Source organism: Dipodomys ordii, unplaced genomic scaffold, assembly GCF_000151885.1.
Source record: "Dipodomys ordii isolate 6190 unplaced genomic scaffold, Dord_2.0 Scaffold66, whole genome shotgun sequence".
Classification (NCBI taxonomy): domain Eukaryota; kingdom Metazoa; phylum Chordata; class Mammalia; order Rodentia; family Heteromyidae; genus Dipodomys; species Dipodomys ordii.
The window spans coordinates 449503-468597 of NW_012267282.1; the positions used below are offsets into that span (position 1 = coordinate 449503).

Consider the following 19095-nt stretch of genomic DNA (forward strand, 5'->3'; position numbering starts at 1 on the left):
TGTTTGGATTCAGAAGTCTGGCCTGGTCTCTGCAGTCTGGGGCAAGTGTGGGCAGGGCTGGTTCCCTGAAGCAGGGGACCTGTCCTGAGAAGGCCCTTCCCAAGACGGGTGAGGAGGGGCCGGAGTGCGGGTGAGCGGTGCTGGCGGCCGGGGCTGGGAGTTGGAAGGCAGAGCAGAGGGCCCGCTCCTGCCGTGGTGAGAGGCCAGGTCCTCAGGGACAGCAGTGGTCAGCACCACGGACAGCTCCGTGGCTGGAGGGCCAGGCGTTGGGGCTGTGTGAGCAGGAAGCCTTTCGGGATTTTCCATTTTCCTAGGCAACCAAGAAACAAGGTCAGGGGCTGAGATTGGGGATTGCAACGTGTGAGTGTGTGAGTGTGCGCGCACACGCGCGTGCGTGTGTGTGATTACATACCGTCCTTATTTCAGAAAACGGTATCGTGCGACGTGCTTCATCACGTCTGATTGGCTGCCTCACTCCGTTACTCAGGGTGGGAAGCCACTGTTGTGGGGATGTGATACCCTGCGTGGACAGAGTCCTGGGCTGTGCCGAGGGCCCTCAGGGTGAGGCTTGGCCCAGGCCTTTCTGAGGGGGGAGAGGCCGGGGACCCCAGGGAGGGCAGCTGGCCTGTTCTTGGACAGAGCTGTTTCCCTCTCTCATCAGAGCCCCCTACGAGCTCTGGATGAGCCGGGTGGGGACTGCTTAGACAGCCTGGGAGGCATTTCCCAGGCCGTTGATACCCTGCCTGCCCTTGACGCTCACGGAGAGGCCTGGCTTGGCTTCCGAAAGCCAGGGGAGAACCATGGCAGCGCTGGTCAGGGTTGGGCAAGGTTTTATTTTCAACACAACTGCCTATCAGATGGGCTCTGTGTACAGCCTCTGTCTGGAACTCAGCAAGCTCTGATTTCATTTCCAAGTAAGGAAATTGCAGATGATGTCTGAGTTAGGCAAGGGACGGTTTTCACACTATTTTGAGAAAACTGGAACTGTCTTCTAATATTCCCAGGGTCTGCGCCCTTGGCAGCTCATGGAGGCACACGCACAAGACTATCTTAGCCAGGAGGAGCAGAATGCTGGGGTTCTGCTTCGTACCCCCGCCCCACAGCTGGCATCGTGCATGCACAGCCTCCGTCCGGTGCTTACGCTGCTGCTGCTGTGCGGTGCCTCCTGGGCAAAGCAGCAGCAGTGGTAAAGCCGTGAGGGAGCCAGGCACGCACTGGGAGCCACGCCTGCCGCACACTCAGGCTCAGCAAGGGAGGGGCTGAGGGCTGTTTGCCGATGGCAGCTATTATTGTTTCCTTAACCGTTCTTGTTTCTGTTTCCGCTGTCCACATACCCTTCCTATGCACCCCTCCAGGGCCAGCCCTGACAGCTTCTTGTTCTTTGCTTTTTATAGCTTTGGGCTCAGGGCCTCAAGCCTGCTAGGCAGGTGCCTGAGCCATATTTCCAGCTCTTTTTTGCTCAGGTTGTTTTTGAGGCAGGGTCTTGCTTTTTTGGGTGGCCTGGACTCTGGTCCTCTTCCACCCACAGTTAGGAGGACACGTCCATGCCATCACACTCGCTGCTTCTGTTGAGGTGGGGTCTCACATTTATTTTTGCCTGACCTGGCCTGGTAGCTGGAATGACGGGCGTGTGCCACCACTTGGAGTGGCTCTGCCTGAGGCTCAGAGCATGCTGTCCCCAGAGAGTCTGGGGTCAGGTGCAAAGGAGGCAGCCGCTGATTGGTCTGTTCTGGGGGTGGCATGCTAGCAGGGACTCAGAAGTTCACAGGTGCTTTGGGGGAGTTGCCCTGACAAGTCGGATGGCCTCATAAAAGCAGGTGTTTGCGCTGCACATCTGATATCAAATCCCAGCTGAGTGATACTGGGAAGGTCACTAGTGCTTTCTGAGCTGTGCTTCCACAGTTGAAAACGGTAAAAAGCTGTACCTCCATGACAGGATTATTGAGGAAATGAGCATGGGGCAGCGTTTGTGGTAAAGTGCTTCACACATGGTCGGCCCTCAGAAACAGCTAGAATAAGGTAGGATCTGGGTGGATTGCATGAGGTCCCAATATGTGTTGTTTGGTAGATGAGTGGGTGGCTGGGTGGATAGATATTTGAGAAGATGTCACAGGATACGAACTATGCACTGCATCTGGCGTGGCCAGAGCAGCTAGAGGCAGCCTGGACCCTGTATACCCCCACGGAGCTGACCCCCAACTCTCCACAGTCCAGGGCTGCCCCTGATATCGGGGAGTGGGTCCCCTCTCCCTGTCAGGCTGCCGAAGCCATGCCAACTTCTTCCCTGGTTGCTCTGAGGTCTGCCCTGATCTGATTCAGACCACACCCCCTCACCACCCCCAGATCCACGGTCCGGAGCCTGCACACACCCTGTTGGCCTAGTGCAGGCGGCGGCCCTGGCTCTGCCTTTGCCCGCCCTGGTCTCTGCCTTCTGCTCTAGGTCCTCACACGGAGGCATTCGGTTGGGGCCACGCGATCCTCTCTGTGGGCTGACTGGAGCGGGGGAGGCTGGCCAGGCAACGTGGACGGCTCTGTGGCCTCGTGCGCTCTGCCCCACAGTATGAGGCAGACTCCATCACCATCGGTGACAGCAGCCGGGAAGCGGAGGCACACGGGTTGGGAGATCGCCTCGAGCTGAGACAGGGTGGAAGTGGGGCTTGAGTCTGGGCAGCCTGGCTCCAGCGTCGGGCGGGGCTGGCAGACTTAGACTCTTGGCGCCTGTATTTGGGGGAGGGAGAGGGCTGGTGTGGGAGCAAGAGGAAGAAAGAAGAGGCCCGACTCTGTCTTCTGTCCCAGCCTCAGTGGAAGACCCTGCCACACCGGAGGCCTGCCTCCCCCTCTCCCAGGGATGGAGCAAAAGCAGGGACCATGGGCAGAGGCTCTGGACAGCAGCCTGCTCTGCTCTGCTGCTGTCTGCTTCCACGGGAGCCCCGTTTATTTATTTGCTCATCCACCCATTTATCCATCGCTGTCCATCTATCATCCATCCATCTCTCTTCCTGTCTATGGTCCACCCATCTGTCTACAGGACTGTCTGCGCATCTAGGCAGCCCTCCCTGCAGTCAGAGGCCACGGCAGGCGGAGGGGCGGCTCCCCAGCCAGCAGGCGCAGGGCAGCCTCATCCTGTCTCAAAGTGTGGGTTCCAGGCCCCTCCTTGTGTGACCTCAGTGGCTGTGTGGTCTTGGGAGAGCAGCCCTGGCGTGGGCTGGGTACCACAGCAGCGCGTGGGGCAGTCCTCACTATTTCGACTGTCCCCTCCACGTGGCGTCCTTGCCCCCGGTGGCTCTGGCCACTGCACCAACTGGGCCGTGGGCTGTCAGGCCCGTGTTTCAGGGAGGAGCCCGGAAGTCCTGTGTACCAGGCACGCCACTCACTTACCAACCCCCGGCTTTGGCCCCATAACTATTCCTTTCAGTTGAAGACAGTACTACATCTCAAGAGTTATTAAACCCGGTGCTGGTCTCGGGGAGGAGCTATTTTACAGATACTTGTATGTCCTGCAGAATATTCATGACCTCAGAGTTCTAGAAGGACTGCCAGTCTTTCCACTATTGACCATATGTCATTAGTTTGGGTCCCCAGGGAGCCTTAAAAGACCTACCGAAAATAGAGAGAGTGGGTGGAATTGAAGCTGGGATAGGGAGAGGTGTCATCTACGGGGCGGCCGGGGCTCTCGTTTTTATCTCTACTTTGTGGTCATCAAAATGAGTAGCCAGGCACATGAAGCCAGTCTGCGGTGTTATGGGAGAGGGGAGGAGCTGGGGGCTGGCAGGATGTCCAGTGTGCCCCTTGTCTCCGAACCTCTCCCTTCACCCCACATTGTGTGACGCGGGCAGCCAAGGGCAGAGGCCCTGGCAGGTAACGGTTGTCATGTCCCCTGTGAGAATGGCAGACTCCTGCTCGCGGGGCACAAGGTAGACGCTTGTGTATCCAAGGGCAGAGCAAGGACTGTGGTCGCGAGTGGCCTCTGCCCTGAAGCTGCCTTTGTTGCTCCCCTTGGTTCTCAGCGCTGTCTGCGTGTGTGTCTTGTGCTGGCAGCGAGCTGGCCGGGAGCCCTCGGGGCGGGCACATCGTGGGCCAGGGGCAGAGCCCTTCCTCTGGAGATGACTGTCCACGTCTCTGGGCTCCTGGAGTCTGGTCCTACAGCCCTCAACCAAGTTCAAGACTTGGGGGTCACCCGGCCAAAGCTGTGTGCACACGTGCTCACGTGAGTCTGGAGGTGCAGTTTCCAGTACTCAGAATGCCCCTTGGGGAGCAGGGAACTGGTCTGCTCTCTCCTCTCTCCAGAGTTCCCTTTGCGTCTGGCCTCTGTCAGATCGCCATTGCTTTTTAGAAGTAGCCGTGGCAGCGGCCTGCCCTGCCGCTAAGGGGCCCTCAACGTGGGGTTCTTCCTCGGGGTTCCCAGCAAGTGCAGGTCCTCAGGCAGGGTGCCGGGAAAGGCTACAGAGCGGCTGGACAGACACATCACCCGGGGGCAGCCACACTGGGGGCTGGGCGGTCACCCCCCACCGTGGGGACAGCGGTCCCCCCCCCACCGTGGGGACAGCGTCCCCCCTCTCAGAGGTGCCTCCCCTGGGCCTACGCCGCCGGCTTACCCGGGCGGCAGCCTCCGCGTTCGGGCTGCCGCCTCCCGCAGAACATTGGCGTGTGTTGCTGTGACAGATGGAAGTCGATGACTCAGAGACAAGCGGGGAGCTTGAGAGCCACACTTCCTTCAAAGCTGGAAATCACAGCCGCCCACGGGCCCCGGCACGCTGTGTGGAGGCGGTGGGCCGCCCGGGGTGGGGTGCGTCTCCTGTGCGGGAGTTCGGAGGTCTTGGCATGGAGCCAGCCAGGCCTTCCCGGACGGGGCTGTGGGATGGCAGAGGCAGCCTGGCTTTCCCCTCCAGCATGCAAACCCACACATGCAGGAATCAGGACCTGATGCCTTTGGGATCCATTGCTCGGCCTGCAACCCCTCAGGACGCGTGCTTGTTAACGTCTTCCAAATGTGAGTTCGAGGCTATTTAGAGATAAACATCTCCACATTGAGCCTGGCGCTGGTGGCTCTCACCTATAATCCTAGCCACTCAGGAGGTTGAGATCTGAGGATTGTGGTTCCAGTCTGGACAGGAAGGTCCGTGAGACCTGTTTTGTAAAGGTGCTGTGCAGAGGAGTCGCAGTTACATGAGTTAGGTAATGAGTACGTTTCTTGTCGAGCATTGTTACCCCCTCCTTTATTTTCCTCCTACTATCCTTTTCCCTCTCCCACCTCCCCCACTCCTCCCCTGCCTTGTAAGACACGTATTGCTAATTAACCACCAGAAAACTGGAAGTGACGCTGTGGCTCAAGTAGTAGAGTACTTGCCTTGAGCTGAAGAGCTGAGGGACAGCGCCCAGGCCCAGAGTTCAAGCCCCATGACTGACAAAAAACCCAACCAACCAAAAAGCAAAACAAAACAAACCACCAAGTCTATATTGTCTTCCCTTGAAATCTTGGAAGACTTTGGCCCTGACTCCTAGGTGGTAATGGTCAGTTTGATCTCCACAGCCCTGGGTATCTGTTAGCCCATTCCCCACTACTCCATATTGCCACCAGCACCACGCAGAAGGGCACATTCCTTCAGGAGCTTCGACTGCCATTTCTGGCAGAGCGCAGCAGGAGGATGTGTATGGGGAACAGGCAAGTCCTCCTCGGCTCGGAGTCACCCTGGATGGGCAGGCAAGCTGCACCGGCTCTGAGCATAAACAGGACCTCACCCCAGCCTCCACACCGCCATCCACCCCAAATCATCTCTTGTAATTAGAAAAGCACTCTCCCGTGGGTCATGGGAATGGAACTTCAAATGATTATTCTATAAAAGTAGAATTACTGCGGCCATTAGCCAGCCTTGAGCATAAGTGAGCCATCGCTTCCAATTACAGCACGGATGTGGACTTCCGGGCAGCCTGTGCTCGGCCGACTTCCACACAGAAGCTGCTCTTGCTCTTAAAAGTCACATCACTGCCTCTGAATCCAAACCTTGTCCAGAGGTTTTGTGGTAGGAGAGAGATGTCAGCGGGTCTTAGGCTATGTGAGTCACGTGTGCCTGCTGAAAACTTACAAAAGCAGAAATGGAATCAGGCACTGGTGGCTCACACCTGTCATCCTAGCTACTCAGGAGGCTGAGGTCTGAGAATTGTGGTTTGAAGCCAGCCTGGGTAGGAAGGTCAGTGAGACTCATCTCCAATTGGCCACCAAAGCCAGAAATAGAGCTATAGCTCAAGTGGTAGAGCCGCTAGACTTGAGCACAAAAACTCAGAGACAGGAGCTTGGAAGGTGGCTCAGTGGTAGAGCACTTGCCTTGCATGCGTGAGGCCCTGGGTTCGATTCCTCAGCACCACATAAGCAGAAAAATCTGGAAGTGGCGCTGTGGCTCAAGTGGTAGAGCGCTCGCCTTGAGCTGAAGAGCTGAGGGACAGCGCCCAGGCCTAGAGTTCAGGCTCCACGACTGACAAAAAACAAAACAAAACTCAGAGACAGTGCCCAAGCCCCAAGTTCATGCCCCAGTACCAGCACATGCACGTGTGCATGCACATGCACGTGTGGGCACACAGCCTGACACTTGCACGCCTGAGTGCTTGGATTTCCCTGCGCCTGGCTCTCCCCTGTGCTCTGTGGTAGACACTACGGTCCTGTCGCACCGGAGAGGCCTCTCCTGCTGCCCCCTTCCTCGGCGCCCAGAGCCCTTGCCCCGTTTACTGCAGAGACTCATCGGATGTGGGACCTAACAGACGTCCTCTTCTTTGCCCTGTCCTGTCGGAGCTCAGACCCCCATGGCCCATTCCCTGCTGTCCCCGTGAATCAGTCCTTCCACACGACTCCCTACACTCAGGGCATCCTGCCAGACCCCCATCCTGACCATGGTGTGATGCCCGGCGTGGGGAAGCTGCCCACCCCTTGTCCTAGCCAGGCAGCTTCAGCCATGGCCAGGGTGGTCAGTCCTGTCGGATGACAAGCTCCCGGGTTGACGGGGCCCTCCTGCCTGGACAGCACCTGGCATGTGGAGGTGCCCTGCCTGCTTTTATGGAGGCAAATGAATTAATGGTGCTGCGCAGGGCCAGCTCTTTATGCTTTCAGCCATCGAAGAGATGAGTACGGGGATCTCCAGAGACATGGCAGGCAGCCCAGAGTGCTCACCGCCATGCAGTCCACACTGGACATTGGAGTTGGTTCCCGTGTGGGTGGGACCCTGGGTGACCGCCATGCTTTCAGAGATTCCGACAATAAGCACGCATGACTTTTCCATCAGGGCAAACAGTCTTTCTAATTAAAGAAGTAAACGCATACCTTGCTGGCAGCAAAATCAAACAAATCCAACCTCCCTGAAAAGGAATTTGACACCAAAATCCATAGAAATACCCGCGCCTTTGACCTGTGGCTCCATTCCTGAAGTAAACAACCCTTTGTAGTTTATCAAATGATCGATGGACTGGTCAATCTGTAAGCGTACGGGAATCACCAAGCAGGTGTTTGCACATAGATAGAATAGTCTGTGGTGGATTAAAAGGTAATTATTCAAACCACCCTGAGCCTCGCCTGTAATGACAAGAGTTCTCTGTGGTGGCCAAAAGCAAATGCAGGGGCTGGGAAGGTGGCTCAGTGGTAGAGCGCTTGCCTCGCATGCCTGAGGCCCTGGGTTCGATTCCTCAGCACCACATATGCAGAAAAAGCCAGACGTGGCGCTGTGGCTCAGGCAGTAGAGCGCTAGCCTTGAGCTGAAGAGCTGAGGGACAGCGCCCAGGCCCAGAGTTCAGACCCCACAACCGACCAAAAAAAGAAAAAAAAAGCCAATGCAGCTGCGGCACAGCCGTCATGCCGGCGTCCGCCTCCGAGCCAGCGCCTGACACACGGGGAGGGCCGGTCACACCCGCTCCGCCCGCCCCTCTGCTGGCCATCAACACGGAGCCAGGCTTGGACCCCTCACGTGGCCTGGGTGGTCTCACACCACCCTTGTCCCCGTCCTGTAGGATTTCTCCGTACTTGAGCCTTGAGGGCGGGCATGGAAGACGCCTCCTGGAGGCCCACGTTCCATCCAAGAAGCTGCTCCGTGGGACCGATGGAGGTGTCTGGGGACACGGCCCCCAGGAAGCTGCGTGAGAGGGTCATGGTGACTCCTGGGTCTTGGAAGCTCTCAGAGATGGCTGTGGCTTGGCCTTGCGCCTCTTCCACTCTGTCGGGCCACGTGTGCCCTGCCTGCGAGGGGGTCCTGCGATCTAGGGTGAAGGCGAGTGCTCTGTGGCCACCCTGGCCACCATCCACAGAGCCCACAGAAGAGGGCTGGAGATGTGGGCTCTGTCTCCCAGAATTCCGTGGGGCAGATGTTTGAGAGCTGAGCTAAGGGGGACAAGTTTCTGGTTGTTCTCAGGATCCATCTTCTGCGGGAGGGAGGCTCTCACACCTTCCTGCTAGGAGAAGCATCCGAGGCTGGAAACCAAGCAGCCCCTGTTCACCCCTGGGGTCGGGGGTCTGGGCACTTTTGGACTCGGTTCTCCCACTGCACAGGATGTCAAGAAAAGCCCCTGTGCTCCTAGGAAGGAGCCCAGGCTGGGTGCCCCAGGCCCTATGCTGAGTGGGCCATGGTTACCTCCTAATCACCCAACAAGACGGCACACCAGCATCTCCTGCCCCCTGGCAAGGCTGGTCCACACCAGCACTCTACCACTTGAGCCACAGGGCCACTTCTGGCTTTTTCTGAGTGGTCTATTGGAAATAAGAGTGGTATGGACTTTCCTGCCGGGCTGGCTTTGAACCACGATCCTCAGATCTCAGCCTCCTGAGTAGCTAGGATTACAGGTTTGAGCCACTGGCACCCAACTCACAGAGACCCCATTCCAAGCCATGGTCACTGGTTCTGAGAGTTAAGTCCTGATTGTGTTTGGGGATGGGGGTAGAAACCAGCCTTTTGCTCTTTCCTGGGTACAACAGAGCTTCTGCTCATCAGAGCTGCTTATCCTGAAGGCTGGGGCAGGACTGACCTGCACTGGGTCCTGCTCCAGGCTGGCAGTGAAGCCAGGGACACAGGTGGGAAGGAAGGAAGAAAGCAGTACAGTCTGGGCCTTCACATTCAAAGGCCTGGGGATGCTGGCTGGGCGGCCTGCTTGGTGTGGGTCCCAGCACATCATGGGGCAGGGGTGGCTCACCGGCGGTCAGCACAGTCAGACGTGGGCTGGAAACCGGCCCCACATCCTCGCCGGCCTCCATTCCTGGTGGGATCAAGCAATTCTGCCTCTTTACAAGGAGTCTCTGTGAAACAGGATAGAAGCCAACGAGGGGTAAGAGCAGCAGGGGAAGATGAGAGGCCGGAGCCTGCAGGGAGGTGTGGGCACAGACCTTCCTTACAAGTGAGATCTAATCGTGGGTTTTCAATCTGCAGTGCTGTTACTGATCTTCCTGGTTCCAGAGAACCATGAATGGAGAAACCCAGACTGAGGTGGCAGCTCTGACTTCCACCCCAGCTCCAGGCTGTTCTCTCCAATCTCCCCAGCCAGTGCACGGTCACGCCTCATGGGGCCCCCAGGCAGACCTGTGTTCAGGCAAGAATGTGAGCCCTGACCCAAGAGTGGGCGGTTGTGAGGCCTCATTCCAACACAGTGACCTCCAAGCAAGTCCCTGGACTGAGCCGGCCTCAGTTGCTCTGCAATGCCAGTTTTCCTTCCCCATGGACGTCCAGAGTCAGGCATTCAGGTGGACTCTAGGGTCAGGCATCCAGGAGGGGCTAGAGACCTAGGATCACACATGTGGAATCGATGATCTTAGAGCAGCTGTGTGTGGAAGGAGAAGTCACCGCCAGGTTCCAAAGGTGGACAGGCGGGGTGGAGGCGTGCAGGCCTCGGTGCAGCATGGATGCAGGCCTTGGGGCAGGACAGAGGCATGCAGACCTGGGGCAGGATGAAGGCCTGACAAAGGCATGCAGACCTTCCTAACATCAGAACTCTGCCACCCCCCCTGGTCTGGTTCAAGGAAGAGAAGATGCTGACCTGCTGGAATTCTATACCCAGCAAAGTTATCCATCACTTGTGAAAGCTATTTTCAATGAAAGAAGGGGTGATATTGACCAAGAAGCATTGTACTCATAACTGACTTGCAGAATTGTAATCCCTTTGTATCACTACATAACAAGAAGGAGGAGGAGGAGGAGGAGGAGGAAGAAGAAGAAGAAGGAGCAGCAGCAGCAGCAGCAATTTTCAGACATCTCAGAAAGTTTGCTTTCCACACAGCCCTTTGGATATGTCTTTGAGACTGCTTCAGTTAAGAAGGAAGCCCCAGACCTGAGAGAAGGGAGTTGGGAAGTGATGGAGCCGCCTGGCTGAGCATGGGGGTGAGGGGAAATCCAGGGCGGTGACCGGGCACATTGGTTCAAACAGGGAAGCAGGGCGCCCTGAGGTGAGTTCTGGGGAGTGGGCCACATTTGCCCTGAGAGCATGGGCTTCCGGCCGGACTACCTCGGGGAAGACTGGGATCCAGTGCTCACGGACTGTGACCTGAACCTGTTGCCTGACCCTCTGTGCTGTAGTTCCTCCACCTGCCTCCATGAAATTCTTCACTCGGTGGCCGATGTTAGCTAGAGATGGATGCACAGGCCAGCCTTGTGGCCCCTTGGGCGGGCTGCACACAGCCACACGTGGCCCGGGCTGATTTGCTTCTCCTTCTGCTGGTTGGTGATACTGGAGGTTGAATCGGGGCCTCTGCTTGCCAGGCCTATCACTGGGCCATGGTCCCAGCTCTACTTTTTGTTAGTTTAGTTTTGAAATGGGGTCTCATTTCCCAGGTGTGCCTGAGCCCCAGATCCATCCACCCAAGTCTATCCCACCAAGGCAGGGTGACAGGTGTGCACTGGGCTTGCTCTGTGGAGATGGCGTTTTTGCCTGGACTGGCCTGCGACCAGGACCCTCTTGTTCTCGGCTTCCTATGCTTCTGGGATTGCAGGCCAGGTATGGGCTGCCACCTGCGGCCAAGCGTGATGGAAGCCCAGCTGTAGTTACATGGCGAGCTGTGGCTGCCCTGGACGGCGTTGAAGAGCTACGCCGGGCTGGAACTTCCACCCCTGTGCTGGCCTGGGGGGCCTCAGGGGACAGGTGCTAAGGTCACCCTCCCAGAAGTAGAGCCTCCAGCATTCTTCCCAAGTCACCACGGTAGCCACCAGAATATCTAAAAATAGAGCTGAGCAACATGGGGGAAGCGGAACAGGGGTAGGGACGTAGGCAGAGGTGGAAGTGGACTGAACTCACTTTTCATGCCAGGAGCCAGGGACCTGTCTGCTTTGAGCAGACGCTGGTCTGCACACTTGTCAGACAAAAGAACACAAAGCAGCAAAACGGCCTTTCTTGGGGCGTGGAGCTGGAGGGGCAGGAGGGTGGGCAGGCAGAGGCTTTGGTTTCTGGACGGTGTGCATTTTTCAACACATACCTGCTTTACCTGTTTTACTAGAGAAAAAGCAAGGCCCCAACCCCTGGCTGCACACACTCTGGCTGCCGGCTAGTCTTCCAGCAGCCACACATCTGTCATGGCTGGACACCCCCCCTTCTCTCTCTCTAGATGTGAGTGTGGCAGAGACGTTAAAAATAACAAGATTTTACAGACACATTGCAATATTAAGATAAAAATGAGAATGATTGTGTCATCAGTTTTCAATTTTAAATGTGTAGCTTTCAATCACACTTAAATATCGATACTAGATTTGTGCATTTCGAATGGAATATTCCAGAATCCCCCAGGTGTCCTGGAGGCTGAAGGGCTTGGCTGTGTGTAGTGGAGACGCTCCCTGGCTGTGCAGAGGCCAGCTACTTCCCGCACCCCTGGGCTGGGACCCCAGCTCACGACCCCCACCCAGGGCAGGGCCCAAGGCCCAGCTCACAAACCCACCGAGGGCAGGGCCCAAGGGCCAGCTCACCACCCCACCCAGGGCAGGCCAAGGCCCAGCTCACCACCCCACCTAGGGCAGGACCCAAGGCCCAGCTCATGACCCCCACCCAGGGCAGGGCCCAGGGTGCGGTACCCCACACCTGCATGATACCCCCCACATGCCCAGTACCCCACACCTGCCCTGTACCCCACACCTGCCCTGTACCCCACGCCTGCCCTGTACCCCATGCCTGCCCAGTACCCCACACCTGCCCAGTACCCCACACCTGCATGATACCCCCCACATGCCCAGTACCCCACACCTGCCCAGTACCCCACACCTGCCCTGTACCCCACACCTGCCCTGTACCCCACGCCTGCCCTGTACCCCACGCCTGCCCTGTACCCCACACCTGCCCAGTACCCCACACCTGCCCTGTACCCCACGCCTGCCCTGTACCCCACACCTGCCCTGTACCCCACGCCTGCCCTGTACCCCACACCTGCCCTGTACCCCACGCCTGCCCTGTACCCCACACCTGCCCTGTACCCCACGCCTGCCCTGTACCCCACACCTGCCCTGTACCCCACACCTGCCCACGCCTGCCCTGTACCCCACACCTGCCCTGTACCCCACGCCTGCCCTGTACCCCACGCCTGCCCTGTACCCCACGCCTGCCCTGTACCCCACGCCTGCCCTGTACCCCACGCCTGCCCAGTACCCCACACCTGCCCTGTACCCCACACCTGCCCAGTACCCCACGCCTGCCCAGTACCCCACGCCTGCCCTGTACCCCACACCTGCCCTGTACCCCACACCTGCCCACACCTGCCCAGTACCCCACACCTGCCCTGTACCCCACACCTGCCCACACCTGCCCGGTACCCCACACCTGCCCACACCTGCCCAGTACCCCACACCTGCCCAGTACCCCACACCTGCCCGGTACCCCACACCTGCCCACACCTGCCTAGGGTGCCCAGGCTCAGGCACCTGTGAGTCCCCACCCAGCTGCCCCAGAGGGCCAGGGGTGGAGGCCTGCCTGGTTGTCGAGACAGAGGAGCGGGTTTTCTCTGGGCCTGGCTTCCTTCCTAGCACCCCGGAGCTGCCGTTCCCCCGTGGCTGCAATTTCGGCTCAAAGCCTTCCCTGCTTGGATTTGAAAGGGTTTCAATGACTCAGGCAGATAGAGTGGACACGGAGCCCCCTTCCTGCCCCTCCGACGGCCACCCAATGACCAGCAGTCCCGGCTGTTCTTAGAGTCGGACGTGCAGGGCCGGATGCCTCCTGTGGTGGGGGATTTCGGGTGACCTGCCCCGTCAGTGTCCCCGAGCCCCAGGCGCGGCCCACTGCCCTCTACCAGCTCCACTGTGCGCTTTCCAGTCAGTGTTGGGTCCTGCAAGCGTGTGCTGGGGGTCAGGGGTCCTCCGTGGCCAGCTCCTTGGATCCTGTGACCTGAGCCTCCTTGTCCCTCCAGGCCTTGCGAAGCCCATCGGGCTGGTGGAGGGCCCAGGCGGCCTGGGCCAGGGGGGTCTGGCGGCCACCCTGCGGGATGACAGCCAGGAGACTGAAGGCAAGTTTGAGGAGTTCGGTTACAACGCGCAGCTCAGCGACCGCATCTCCCTCGACAGGTCCATCCCCGACTACAGGCCCAAGAGGTGAGGGGGCCGGGGCCTCTGGGGCCGCAGCCCGGGGCTGGGATGCGGGGGGATGGGGGTGTTGTTCAGTGAGTCTGTGAGTCTGAAAGGTGCTGCTCTTCCGTTAGGATCTGTCAAGGCCTTGATCTCCCCCCCCCCATTGTGGCAGGAGGTTCAGACAAGCCACCACGCCCGCTGCCCTGGCCCCGCTGCCCTACACCATGAAGGACCGAGTCCCAGGCCCCTGCCACTGTGCTCTGCTCTAAAACCTTTTGAGGGGCCTGGTGGCTGGACTTGAACAAGGGCCCCATTAAGGGACCAGCCAGGGCGGACACTCACAACCTCCGGGCCTGGAGTCCACTCTCCGTGGCTCCTCTCCTGTCTGGAACCCAGCAGGGCAGGAGTCCGGAGAGGGCAGGCCTGGGCAGCAGCCGCACGGACGCTTGTGCTGGGCTGGGTAGTCGGGGCCAGGGCCGCGGCAGTGTGGCACCTCCTCGTCCAGAAGGAAGGCTGAGGTGAGAGGAGGCGGGCCGCTGCCCCTCCGCCCCAGTGTCTCTGGGGTGGCCTCCTGGGGCGGGCAGGGAGGCCGAGGGAGCTGCAGCCTGCCACCCTCCCCAGCCCCGAGCCTCACCCCTTGGAGGTGAGCTGTGGCGGGTCAGCCCTCCTCTGCCTGGCCTGTGCGTGGATGAGGGTGGAAGACAGGCTGAATCTCGGGGTCCCCTGTGGCGGTAGGCAGGTAAGGCCCCGCTGTGCGTGTCCCCAGCCGTGGTGCCGTCCTGGGCTCCTCCAGCCCTATTCTGGTGGCTGCACCACCCCCAAATGTCTTTGTATATTTGGTGCTTGGTTCTTTTACTGTAGGCATTTTTCAAACTCTGAAGAAATCTGCATTATTTGTATCCTGAGCCGGCCAGGGAGCTGGACACTGCCTTCAAATTCTGGGTCAGAAGAAGGTTCAGGGTGTGTGCTGTGAGCCTGAGCCCTGCCTGTCGGGCAGCGGTCCCTGCACTTGGAAGGGAGGCCTGGGGGAGCCCTTCCTGGGAACACTATGGAGGGGAAGACCTCCCAGAGCAAGTGTGGCCAGAGGTCGTGGTTTGGTTTTCGGGCCGCTTTCCTCTCCTGAGGGGCAGCTCCTGTCCAGGGTGTGGCCTGTGAGGGAGGTACACACCCAGAGCCAGCCAGAGGAGACTGAGCTGGAGCGCTGCGGGAGCTGCTGGGAAATAAAAGGCCAGCCATGGGCAGCTGGCCCCCACAGCCCTGTGGTGTTGCTTGAAGGTGGTGAATTTATCTCACCGTGTTTGAGGCTGGATGTTAGCTACCAGGGCAAGGCCTGCGCTGCTCCTGCGTCCTCACGTGAGGGGTGGGGGAGACCAAGCAACGGACTCCTTTGTGACAAGCCCACGTCCATCCGGCATGACCCCCACTCACCTGAGCACAGCACCAGCGCTCCAGCCGCGTCTACAGTGGTGTAGAGGAAGCTGGGTGGAAGCCGTGGGCGCCTGGAGCTGCGGTCCTCCTAACTGTAACCATGTGGCAGGTTGCATTTTCCAAACACCGAGGCAGAGATCTCGATACACGTGTGTGCGTGTGTGCACGCGTGTGCACTGTGTGTGTGCACGTGCATGTGGGTGCATGTGTACACGTGTGTGTGCATGTGTGTGCACTGTGTGCGTGTGTGCACTGTGTGCGTGTGGGTGCACTGTGTGCGTGTGTGCACGTGTGTGCACGTGAGTGTGTGCACGTGAGTGTGCACTGTGTGCATGTGTGCATGTGCATGTGTGTGCACATGCGTGTGGGTGCGTGTGTACACGTGTGTACATGTGTGTGCACTGTGCGTGTGTGCATGTGCGTGTGTGTGCACTGTGTGCGTGTGTGCACTGTGTGCGTGTGTGCACACCCACACCCTCACATGCTCCATCTCACAGGCAGCTCCATCCACGCAAACAAAGGTTCTCAAGCGTCTTCCCATCAGATGCATCATTGATTTCCCTTTGTCTGGAGGTGGATAGCTTTTCTAATGAAGCAGAGGCTTTAATCATGCCACAAAGCACACAAACAGTAGAGCTTGATGATTAAGACCTGCCCATGGGATGAGAAAAGGGAGCCGGCAAATCCAACTTAAACAGTACCGTAAAACAGATGCCTTCCCCAAGAAGCCCCCGATCCGGCGTGGTGATGCGGCCCCTTCGTGCTGGCAGTCCCCCTGCGAAAAACTGCGTAAGCTGCCAACTCTAATAGAGCGGATTTAGTGGATGGTGAATTGAGGGCACCTCAGGCCCAATCCAGTGGATGCTAGCTTCCAGTCTGTGTGGCCAGGACAGGCAGAGTTGGGAAATGTGAGCCTCTGGAGGCAGGCATGTCTGTGCCTGACTGCCTGCTTGCCTGCTTGCCTGGGCAGGCACCCCAGCTCGCTCCTTCCTTCCCTCCCTCCCTCCTTCCTCCCCTCACTCCTTCCCTCCCTCCCTCCTTCCTCCCCTCACTCCTTCCCTCCCTCACTCCTTCCCTCCCTCCCTCCTTCCCTCCTTCCTTCCTTCCTTCCCTCCTTCCTTCCCTCCTTCCTTCCTTCCTTCCCTCCTTCCTTCCCTCCTTCCTTCCTTCCCTCTCTCCCTCCCTCCTTCCTTTTCTATCTCCTTCCTTCCCTCCCTCCCTCCTTCCTTCTCTCCCTCTTTCCCTCCTCCCCTCCTTCCTTCCTTCCTTTCCTCCCTCCTTCCTTTCTTCCCTCCTTCCTTCTCTCCTTCCTTCCCTCCCCCACTCCCTCCTTCCCTCCCTCCCTCCCTCCTTCTTTCCCTCCTCCTTCCCTCCCTCCCTCCCTCGCTCCCTTCTTCCCTCTCTCCCTCCTTCCTTCCTTCCTCACTCCTTCCCTCCTTCCTTCCTTCTCTCCCTCTTTCCCTCCCTCCTTCCCTCCTCCCTTTCTTCCTTCCTTCCCTCCTTCCTTTCCTCCTTCCTTCCCTCCTTTCCTCCCTTCTTCCTTCCTTTCTTCCTTCTTTCCCTCCCTCCTTCCTCCCTCCTTCCTTTCTTCCCTCCTTCCTTTCCTCCTTTCTTCTCTCCTTCCTTCCCTCCTTTCCTCCCTTCTTCCTTCCTTTTTTACCCCTTCCTTCCCTCCCTCCTTCCCTCCGTCCCTCCTTCCTTCCCTCCCTCCTTCCCTCCATCCCCCCCTCCTTCCCTCCCTCCCTTCCCTCACTGAGTACCAGTTTTCCCTCCCCTCACAGTGTAGTTTATTTTCAACTGTCTAGTGAGCTCCACTACTGCATTCGCCCCTCCTTCTCTGTGCCCCTTGACCCTCCCAAAGACAGGTGAGTGAGGAAACAAGACAAAAAGAAAAGACCCTCTCGTTTCCATTTCCTGGAGTTTGGGCAGACAGTATCTTCTATCACTAGAGACCGCAGGCGGTGCGCCTCTGTGCTCCTCCCGAGTACCCTCCTTTGGTCTCTGTGTGTGACACCCAGAGTCCTGGTATATTTTGGACCTTGCTTCGGTTTATGAGAGAAGACGTGCCCTTTGTCCGGGTTTCCCTCTTTGCCGGGGCTGGGGCTGCGGCCAGCCAGCCCGAGGCCTGGCCGTGGGCCCTGTCCTGTCCGGTTGCCCTGTGCCTGGTTGGGACCTGTAGGAGACCCTCCCTTCTGCCTGTTGATCCGGGGGCCTGAAGGGAGCCCTCAGGACCACGCGCATTCCCGCGGTGGACACGCCGAGTCTGCAGCCAGGGGCCCGTGCGGTGCCTGTCTTCCCCCTCAGACACGGGTCGGGAATCTGCCGGATTCAGAGCCTGACAACGAGGCTGGTCCTGCCCTTCAGTGAAAGTGGACACAGACTCCGTGTTAGCCGTGAAACGCCCGCGGACCCAGGGCTGAGCTGCTCCCTCTTCCCAGGAGCTGGCGACCAGAGACGGCGTCTCCTGCTCAGCCGCGTGGCTGGCCGCAGGCGGATGGCATGGCAGGGCCGCTTTGCTGTGGATTCTGAGCTCACACATTCTGCCAGGGCAGGAGCCGGCGGGAAGCGGGAAGATGCCCGCACAGAACGAGCTCCCTGACCCACCTCCTGAGAACCTCCCCGGCCTGGATTCCCAGGAACGCCGGCAGGGCTCCTGGCCCTTGGCTTCCTGTCCGCCGGGGCTGAGCGCGGTCCCTGGCAGGAGACAGGTGCCGCTGTCCGGACTGAGGCTGTGCCCCTAGGAGACGCTTGCTCCCAGGACCCCGAGGGCAGCCTGTGAACCCCGATTCGATCGTGGCCAAGCCCCCAGAGGAGCTCCGGAGCCCGGTAGCGCGCTGCCTCTGTGTTTTCCACGGCCTGGGACAGGTCTGATGGAGTGGAGCCCCTCCGCTCAGCTGCTATCCAGAACCTCTGTAGCATCTGTCTCCTGGTGCTCAGACCCAGCTCCAGCCTCACCCGCTCTGCCCACCATGAGCATCCACCAGTCCGCAGAAGAACTCTGTGCGCCGGCTGGGGTGGGGACAGGGTATCCACAGAAAAGCCCAGATCCAGCGCCATGCCCTGCTTCAGCCCGGGGAGACCGTGGGCTCTGAGCTGGAGCAGGAGATCAGAAGGGCACATGGCCAGCCACAGGGCATCGGCCCCATCTCAGCCCGAGGAGGAATGGATGTGGACGGAGGGGCTGACACGTGGGAAGCTGCCCCACACAGTCCCAGGGGAAAGGAGGAAGGGCTGCCCCTGGACCTGGGCCGACGGTGGGGCAGGGCGGGCCCTGCTGGGAGGTGTCTGACGGTGGGAAAGGCAGCAGCAGCTGACCTCAGCCCCGGAGCCCCCAGTCTGCAGCCTTGCCTGCGGGGCCCTGGGCGGCCGGGCGGCCCCTCGTGGACCCTGCCCTCTGCTGTGTCCATCACCCCGACCTGGACAAACCTTGGGTGACAAACTGTGGCTGGTGCAGGGCTTCCCTGGAGTCTGTGACCTGCTCAGGGACCAGGGGCGCTGCCCTGACCTTGCGGGTGCGGCCCTGACCCCAAGGGTGCTGCCCTGACCCTGCGGGTACCCTGTTCCTCTGGCCCCTCAACCTCTGCTGGACTTCACAGGTCCTCTTGCTGCACAGTGAGGGGAGAGGCTCCACATGGGGCGGCAGGACATGCCCACCGGGCTCCAGCCTCCAGCCTGTCCCAAGGCTCAGCGTGAGGCCGCAGCTCTGTGACCCTGCCCTGCACACGCCCCGGGCCTGGTCCGGCCGGGCCTCCGGCAGCCCCTGCTCCCCAGCGGCCATCACGGCCTCCACTGAGCACGGTGCCTCCCGCAGGTGCAGACAGATGACCTACGCCAAAGACCTGCCCCAGGTGTCCGTGGTCTTCATCTTTGTCAACGAGGCCCTCTCGGTCATCCTGCGCTCCGTGCACAGCGTGGTCAACCACACGCCCTCCCAGCTCCTGAAGGAGGTCATCCTAGTGGATGACAACAGTGATAACGGTGAGTGCCACCGCCGGGGGCTGGCACGGCTCGTGGGGGGATGCTGGGGAGGGAGGGGCACTGGGGAGGGCCAGCTCTGGTCAGGCCAGCTCCACAGCGCTCTGTAGGCTGGGGAGGGGAGGGGAGGGGCACTGGGGAGGGCCAGCTCTGGTCAGGCCAGCTCCACAGTGCTCTGTAGGCTGGGGAGGGGAGG

The 19095-nt window shown here is 59.5% G+C and overlaps 1 protein-coding gene across 1 annotated transcript in view; it reads left to right on the plus strand.

Moving 5' to 3' along the window:
• Nucleotides 1-10443: 10443 nt before the first annotated feature.
• Galnt9 (polypeptide N-acetylgalactosaminyltransferase 9) overlaps nt 10444-19095 on the plus strand; it is a 38547-nt gene continuing 29895 nt past the window's right edge. Inside the window, exons 1-5 of the mRNA XM_013023032.1 lie at nt 10444-10578; nt 10949-11097; nt 12177-12859; nt 13340-13520; nt 18736-18902. Coding sequence (XP_012878486.1) covers nt 10444-10578; nt 10949-11097; nt 12177-12859; nt 13340-13520; nt 18736-18902 — 1315 coding nt within the window. The remainder of the gene's footprint in view (nt 10579-10948; nt 11098-12176; nt 12860-13339; nt 13521-18735; nt 18903-19095) is intronic.